Below are 8,946 nucleotides of genomic sequence, written 5' to 3' on the forward strand. Positions count from 1 at the left end.
TTTGAGATTATGTGTCTGGGTATATATCATATTAATTTCTGTATGCTTGCAACATTTTAGCATCTAGAATTCTTTAATGCAAGAAGAATATTGAAAAGAGCAATTAGGCAAAGAAAATAAGAATGAATTTTGATAGCTAAAATAGATACTTTATTTGAAGCAGACAATAATTACGTAGAAAGCTCAAAACAGTCAACTAGCAAAGTATTTTGACTAATAGAGCTTAGTAGAGTGACTCAGTAAAAGGAAATTTATGTGGTAGACTCCACAAAGTTGTCCATGTCCTAACCTGTGATTATGTCATCTCCTATGCACAGGGATTTTGTAGATGTGATTAAGGACGGTGAGATGGGAAGGTTCTCCTTGTGTGCCCAGGGCAACCCAGGGGTCCTTAGAAAATGAAATCAGTAGGACCAGTCTGCAAAGGAGGTGTGCTGGTGGAAACAAAGATGCAAGGAGGGGGCCCGGAGCCAGGACAAAATGGCAGCCTCTGGCAGGTAGGAAAGACAAGAAACTAGGTTCTCATCAAGAGCTTCAGTGAGACCTTGATGTTGGGATTCTTAACATCTGTAGTATAAGATAATAAATCTATGTTGTTTTATACTACCAGTGCATGTGTTACAGTGGAATAGGAAATGAGTATAATGTATAGAAAATTGCTATCTCATAGTTTTTCTATATCCCTAAACCACAAGAATAATACAAATAAAGCAAAATTCAATGGAGTAAGGGAAATCATAAAATAGCTAGAAATCCACCTGAAAAATAGATGCAAAGATCTGTATAACGAAAATTAAAAACCTCTACTGAGTGGAGCTGCAGCAGGTCTGAAATAGAGACATGAGCTATGCTTCCTTGGAGTTGTCCAGAGGGCCACTCACACAAATCGTCTGTACGTGCATGTCTTTATCCTGCAAGTCATTATTCCTGCCACTCTCATAGTCACTGATCCTCAAGCCACTCCCTTCTTCATGAATTAATAAAATCCAGGTTTGGCCCTGGGTCGAGGCCTTTGTTCCAGATAAACATCATTATGGCTGGACTTAGGACCCCTTGGTTCAAAACACTGTTTTTTAAATGGAAGTTATTGAAATGATTCTAAAATCTAGAGAAGAAATCTCCCTGAAAGTAATAGGTGTTATTCTCCTTGTCCGCATGTACTTCATTCATCACCATCTAGCAGGTGTGATACTGCCCTAGCAACAGCCCGCAGACTGGTGGAGGGCATGAATGGAGTTGTCTAGATAGAGCAGCCAGGGAACTGCTTCTGTGCAATGATCCTTAGAAGAGACTAGACTCTGCGAAATGGCTAAGACCTCTGGGGAAAGAGTGCTCCTGGCCTCCTGAGCAGTGAGGAACAGGTGTGCTCTAGAGAGAGAAAGGATCTCCTCCCTAGGGAGGCAGGGTGGGAAGAACTAGCCATTTTACATTGTCTGGCTTCTCAGTTTCTTTTGATCAAGAGAGCTATCAGTATACGTAGTTCCCTAAGTATCAGTATTTGGTTTTGTTCCCACTGAGTGGGCACTGAAGGTGGCTGGCTCTGGGCCTAGGTTGGGATTTGGGTGCCATCCAGAGACCCTACTCTGGCCCATTCTCAGCAGGGCAGATTTTCATCACCACCTCCCAGAATAATTGTAGCCATTTAGGAAAATTCTTTTCAGTCCCTGTGCAAACGTGGCCTGGCCAGAGCATGGTAAGATGATGTGTTAATATGGACCGCCCACATTATATCTGCTTTGGGTGGTCAAATTAGATTAGATCTTGTGTTCAACAAAGTTGGAATGGAGTCCAGAACTCAGGAGTTTGGGGAACATAAGACTTCCAGCATGGCACTTGTGTGGCTGAACTAGTGAAGAGTGTACGTCTAGAAGTGGAGCCTATGGATCAGCCTCGCTTTCTGAGCATTGTCAGTATTTCAGTTACCTTCCAACCGTGTCATCTATAAGAATTACCGTCTATAACATAACTGAGTAAGTGCAGTAGGGAATAGTTGGAGCTGGGCTTGTGCACACACCTGTAATCCTTGCCTTCTGAGAGGCCAAGATAGGAAGATTGCAAGTTTGAGCCCACACCATACAACTTAGTGAGACCTTGTCTGAAAATAAACATAGAAAAGGGCTGGCTCACATACAGTCAAAGTGGAACCTAATGACTTTGCTAATAGCAATCACAAATAGTAATCTCTGCAAATTAGTGACTCCTTTGCAGTCAGGCCTGTGACGGACGACTATGCCCTCATCTTCAAGTCCACCTCCTCCCACTCAACAGTGGGGCCCATGGCCGTACAACAAAGTTTTTCAGCTACAGGTCCACTAGAAGTCCCTAAATTTTTCAGCTAAATAAGCAAATAGATAAATGCCATCTTTCAGCTTTATTTTAGAAGAAGGGACTGGGGCCAACTCAAAAGCAAGCCAGAAATTTCTGAACATGAATGTACGGTCGACATCCTATACCCATGGGTTTTGCATCTGTAGGTTAAACCAAATGCAGATCAAAATGTTAAAACAAAGAATTGTGTTTGCATTGAATGTGTATAGGCTTTTTCTTGTTATTCCCTAAATAATTTAACAACTATCTCCAAGCATTTACATTGTCTTAGGTATTATGAACAATTTAGAGATGCCTTATATATGGGAGGATATGTGCAGATTTGCTGCAAGCACTGCGCATCTCCTATAAGAAAATTGAACATCTTTTAACATTGCTTTATATTAGTATATTAGTTTTGTCTGACATAAATTCATCTGCTCATGACTGGTTGTGTTATCCAACATTTGTTTCTTTACACTGTTATAGAAGTTCATTTTGTTTGTTTATCTTGAGAGTGTACCCTGTACCCTGGACCACTCACCCAGGTGTATGCACACAAAGACCACACGCGCACGGACATGGACATGCCACACACAGATGCACACTTACATGTGCGTGCATGTGTGCATACATGCTAATCTCTCTCTGCCTCTGACTTCTCTCCTCCTCCACGGCCTTAAATCTTGGTCTGGCTGGGGCCTCCACACCCAAGGGTGTGGCATTTCCAGCTCCTTCCTTAGGAACAGCTCTGCCTGCTCCCTGGTCAGGTACATTTTCCTTATATGTTTATCTTAATGTGGTTTTGTGCTTAAGCAGGTACAGAATTTACATCATACTGACCAGCCCAGGTTAGGGTGAGTGTTCAACAAGAGAAGTACAGTTGAGCCTCATTTGCGGATTATGCAGCTGAAGTTCACCAAATGGGTAGAATGTATTCACAGCCTGGGGTCAGCACTCATGTTCTTGCGTCTTCCACAGGAATATTGAAGACCCACGTTCCTAGCCATTGTTGGACAAGGCAATGTGTTTACTAGTTTAATCTTTTGAGCTGTGAACTCACATCCTTTCCTTGGCCTATTTAGTGTCACATTGTTGGGACTTTTGTCCTTTTTTGTTGATGATTCGTATGTTTCAAAGGGCCGCCAAGCACAGTGCTGAAGTGGTGTCCAGTGTGTGTAGTCTATGGTGTGCCTTCTATAGAAAACATGTGTCAGAGGAGCTTCTTTCAGACAGGAGTTACAGTACTGTTGACTATGACCTCTATGAAAATGAACAACAAAGTGTTAAATAAGGAATCTTTCAGCCAAAACAAGTTATGTATTAATTGGTTGACAAAACACTGTGACCAAAGGCTGAAGGAAGCTGACCCTCTGTTTTCCTCTTCAGCTCACGTTCACTAACTCGGTGCTCATGGCAGCATTCTAGAGTGCAGCGCAGTTGCTGCCTACAACTGGACGAGGTTGTGTATGCGGAGATAAGTGAATAGATGCCTCCCCACCACCATAGTTCCTGCAGGAGCCTCAGCGCCTCCCAGCCCCTGCTGATGTTTGCTCTTTCGTGACCCCCTTCTTGGCAGATTACTTTCTGAATTTTCTGGAACCAGTAAACAACATCACCATCGTCCAGGGCCAGACGGCAATCCTGCACTGCAAGGTGGCAGGAAACCCACCCCCCAATGTGCGATGGCTGAAGAACGATGCCCCAGTCGTGCAGGAGCCCAGGCGGATCATTATCCGGAAGACAGAATATGGCTCTCGACTGAGAATCCAAGACTTGGACACGACAGACACTGGCTACTACCAGTGTGTGGCCACCAATGGAGTGAAGACCATCACTGCCACTGGAGTTCTCTACGTGCGGCTCGGTGAGTCGGATGGTTTGCTTGTGAGTTAACAGGCAGGAGCATCCACAGAAAGAGCAAGAGATTAATTTGCTATTTGAAAGTAAATACACATCCACATGATAAAAAAATCAATAAAACCATTCCTCAAAGCCTTTCCTCTTGTCAGTGGCAGGTCCTCAACCTGCCTACTACTCATTTACTAGTACTGCAAAAAAACAGACAAAGAGAGACCCACCTATGGGCAAGATGAGCTGGGACCCGCAGTGAGAGGTCAGGTATCTGCTGCACTGGCCCAAGCTGGCCAGCCATAGCCTCTGCCAGGTTCTGCCCTCTGTGTCCCGTGCATACCTGGCCCAGCTGGACTGGGAGAGCAGAGTGATGACAGCTTTGAACCTCTGAGCTTCCCACATGGAGAAGGAATGCATGGCAGGAAGGAATGTGTCCTTTAGTCCCAGTTGTGGGAAGGGCCAGGTGGTAAATGTCCTGGCCTGTCATCCAAATCCACCTTGTGCCATTCCAGTTAGTAAAACCATTCAGCTCAGTGTATAAAACTTAGACAAGGAAAGGGAGAAAAGAGAACAAAAACCCTAAAACTGTCTCCTAAAGTATGGTAAACAGGAAGCGGTCCTTGCCTTGCCTTTCTGGTATCACTGGAAGCCCTCACAAGCAGTATAGAGCCCTAGCTGAGGACAACTGGCCACAGATGAGCCCCTGGGCTCCCATTCTGATCACTTTCAGCTTGATTGGGGCATGGTTATGTTCCAGATCTTGAGCTCTTAGTAACTTGTCTCTTTGTTTTGTCTTTTTAGGTCCGACGCACAGCCCGAATCATAACTTTCAGTAAGTATCTGCTTTCCTCAGGCCATTTTCTGATGCTCTGAGGATTTCAGTTACATATGAATCCAGACCTAGCACACTCAGTACTTTGCTGTATTCACTAGTAATTGGCTGGGCTTCACACAAGATGGCAGTGTGCTTGTTTAGGGTTGGGAACCTTTTACGTTTTCCATGTTTTGTGTAAGGAAGAAATGTCATAAAAACAAGAGTTGTTAATTACTTTCCATGAGCATGATCTTACCGGGCAACTGAATGAAGTATAGATATACACAGCAGATCACCAGGGCCAGAGGGTACTGTTCATGAAGACATTTGCCAGCAAGGAGGCATCTGTCTGTGGAATTCCAGCACCACCCATCTGTACTTCCTTTTTCTTTCTGTCTTGCTGTGTTTGTTTCGCTGTGGATTTAACTCAAGTTTTTGCACATGTTAGCCACGTGCTCTACCACTGTGTTAGTCACTTTCTCATCACTGGGACAAAATACCTAACACCCACAACTCAAAGGAGGAGAGGTTTACTTGGCTCATGGTTTCAGAGGTTTCAGTCAATGATCTACTGGCACCAAGGCAGAAATGGCAATGCAGAGGAAAGCTACTCAACTCACAACAGCCGGGAAGCAGAGGGAGGGTTAGGAGGAGTCAGGGACAAGAATAGAACCTTCTAGGTCATAGCCCCTGGGACTCATCTCTTCCAACTGGGCCTTACCTCCTAACAGCACACTCAGCTGTGAACTCATCAGTCCTCTGTGAGTAGAGGGCCCCCATTGTCCAAGTACCTTGTCACCCCTTATCTACAGCTTTACTTTCCAAAGCTTTAATTACCCTTGGTCAAGTCTGAAGATATTAAGTGGAAAATTACAGAAGTAAATAATTGCCACATTCTAAATAGCATGATGAACTCTCAGGCCATCCTGCTCCATCCCACTCGAGGCATAGTGAGCACTCTGCTGTATCCATGCTGTGTATGCTACCTACCCTTTGGTCACTTTGTGGTCACCTAGGTCATCAGATTGACTGTGTTGGCACCATAGTGTTTGTGTTTAACCCTTAATTTACTTAATAATAGTCCCAAAACACAAAAGCAGTGCTCTTGGCAATTTGGATATGCCAAAGAGAAACTGTAAAGTTCCCTTTTACATTAAGATATGCAGTACACTATTTTGAGACAGATATACCATATTCACAGAACCTTTATTATAGTACATTATCATTGTTCCATTTTATTATTAGTTATTGTGTCAATCTCTTATTGTGCTTAAACTTTATCAAGGGTATGCACCTAAAGGAAAAAAAGCAGCACACATAATGTTTGAGATTGTTTTAGTCACTTTCCCTGTTGCTGAGACAAAATACTCAACACCCATACTTAAAGGAGGAAACATTTATTTTGGCTTATGTTATAGAAGCTTCCATCCTTGCGTGGTCAGCTGGCTCTGGGCAGAAGCGGGTGTGGTGGATGGAAGCTGCTCACCCCATAGCAACCAAAAGTCAGAGGCAAGGGAGGAGCTGGTGACCCCCTTTTCCAACCAGACCCTGCCTAGTAACAGCAGATCAGCTCTTGCACACCCATAATCCAGTCATCTTTCAAACACATGGGGCTTTGGGGGCCATTTTAGCTCTAAACTAAACAGGGATCCTATACAATTCCACATGTATGCACCGGGGCTTCGAATGTGTCCTCCATGGGAAAGGTTCTCCATGCTTCCTTGCGATGACAGGAGACCACATTTTTCCTTTTGTAACTGCTTCACAAGTTGTTAGTTTTCGCCACTCTGAAGGAAGGAGGCATGTCTTACCTACTTTCCTCCCATTCCATTACTGGTGAGGCTGACATGTGAGTCCCTGTTTCTTGGCACTCATACTTCTTTTTTCCTTACTAGTTCTGCGTGGTCTTTGACCATTTCCCCTTTACACTGTTTCTTAATGATTTTCAATAATTATTTATGTCTTATTTCTTGGTCATATCGAAGTTAGAATTCTTCTGTTACTTAAATAATAAGTTTTAATGTTGTGTCTTGCTAAAGAATTCCTTAATTTCCTTGAAATATTCTAATAGTATTTGTTTGTACATGTGTGCGTGTGTATGTATGTATTATTTTTGTGTGGTATGAGGGAGTGAATCCTGGGCCTTGGCACTCAGCTACATTACCAGCCCTTTTTATTTTTTATTTGTGTCAATCTCTTATTGTGAGACAGGGTCTTGCAAAATTGCCCAGACTAGGCTTAAACTTATGATCATCCTGTCTCAACCTTCCTGTACTGGGATCACAGGCACATGCCACTGTGGCATGCTCAGCTAACATTCTTACTGTGTTTGGATTGACATTACAATGAATTTATAGGTGAATCTGGTGGGAATTGAAATCTGAATTGAATTTCCTTTTCATAGCCACTTTTTCATGTTTTATGATAGTCCTTTTTTTCTTAACTAAAAGCTTTATTTTATTGTGAAGTATTTCAAATACATGAAAACATGGGAGGAATTTTATATGAACATCCATATACCTACCAGTGACACTGTAACATTTACATTTTACTCTGTTAACTTTATTGTTTCTCTTTCTACCCCTCCATCTATGCATCAACACATCTTATTTCTTATTCAGTTCACAGTGTGATACAGTTTGTTTTACACTTATCCTGAAACACCTCAGTATAGATTCATTAGAGTTCAGTATCCGTTTACTCATCCCAAGCCTTCTGTGTTTAAATTCACATAAAGTGAAATGTGCAGATCCTCAGCATACCACCAGTAAGCTCTAACAAATGAATAGCCCTCTGCATGTTCTCATCCAGCACAGAGCTGCCATCATGCCAGAAATCCCATCACGAAACTTCCTGCTCAGGCACCTCCTTGCCAACTGTTTTCTGTCAGGGCTGGCTTACATGTTCTAAGACTTTGGAGAAATGAAATTCCATGGCACGTAGCCACATAAGCCTGGCTGCCTTCACTTGGTGTAATGTTTCTGGGGGGTCACCTGTTGTGCATTACCAGCAGGTTGCTGCTGTTGGCAGATGAGTAGTATTCCATCCTATAAACATACTGAGGGATTATCCCATTCATGAATGCCTGGAGGAAGCCAGACTTTGAGTATCTGGGTAAAGCTGCCATGCACAGTCTCATGCAGGTGTCATGTGGATGTGTGTTTTCATTTCTCTTAGTGTCACCTCGATGTGGAATTGCTAGGTTGTGGTATATGTGTGTACATGATTTTAAGAGAAATTTATAGACCCTTTCTTAACCACTTAACAGTTTACCCTAAATAGCACTCAGACAGAGCATTTGTTTATGTACTAACTAACCCAAGGATCGTGCAGGCAGGCATCGTTCAGCCAGGCAATTCTTGTATTGAATAGATTTGATAAAACTGTCATTTTTACATTTCCTGTTATATTGTAATAATCAACAAAAATGCAACTTTCTGTTATCCTATATTTAAACAGTTGGACTAGTAAATTAAGATAATTACGCCCTTTGTGTCCACAAGCAACATCAGAGAGTTCTAGTCACCCTACATATTTGCAACTCGTGGGGTGGGCAATCTTTCTAAGTTTAGCTATTGCACTATATTGTAGTGGTTCAAGTGATCCTTTATATTAGTTTAATTTCTTCAAAACATATTTTTTATTAGTCATTAAAAATTTTTCAAAAACAGGTTGAGCTTCTCTAATACAAAATCCAAAATGTTCCAAAATCTGAAATTTTTTTGAGCCCCATGTCAGAGCTTAAAAAGGTCTCAGAGTTTGGAGCACTTTGGATAATCACGTTAGGGATGTTCAATTTAGCAAGCTTATGCAAATGTTTCAAGCTCTGAAAACTCTGAAATGTGAAATACTGTTGATCACAAGCATTTTGGATAAGGGTTACTCAACCTGCAAATGTATTTAACTAAACAAGATTTACCCTGAATACATTTGCCTGCATTTCTCCCATCTCCAAGGCATTTAGGCTTTTT

At 42.3% G+C, this 8,946-nt stretch overlaps 1 protein-coding gene across 2 annotated transcripts in view; it reads left to right on the forward strand.

Moving 5' to 3' along the window:
* Ror2 (receptor tyrosine kinase-like orphan receptor 2) overlaps positions 1 to 8,946 on the forward strand; it is a 241,140-nt gene that overhangs the window by 202,920 nt on the left and 29,274 nt on the right. For both annotated transcript variants that reach the window (XM_005408865.1, XM_005408866.2), the window contains exons 3-4: positions 3,887 to 4,174; positions 4,963 to 4,993. In XM_005408865.1, the coding sequence (XP_005408922.1) occupies positions 3,887 to 4,174; positions 4,963 to 4,993 (319 nt within the window). The remainder of the gene's footprint in view (positions 1 to 3,886; positions 4,175 to 4,962; positions 4,994 to 8,946) is intronic.

The sequence above is a fragment of the Chinchilla lanigera genome, unplaced genomic scaffold (genome assembly GCF_000276665.1).
Source record: "Chinchilla lanigera isolate Chin_1 unplaced genomic scaffold, ChiLan1.0 scaffold00114, whole genome shotgun sequence".
Classification (NCBI taxonomy): domain Eukaryota; kingdom Metazoa; phylum Chordata; class Mammalia; order Rodentia; family Chinchillidae; genus Chinchilla; species Chinchilla lanigera.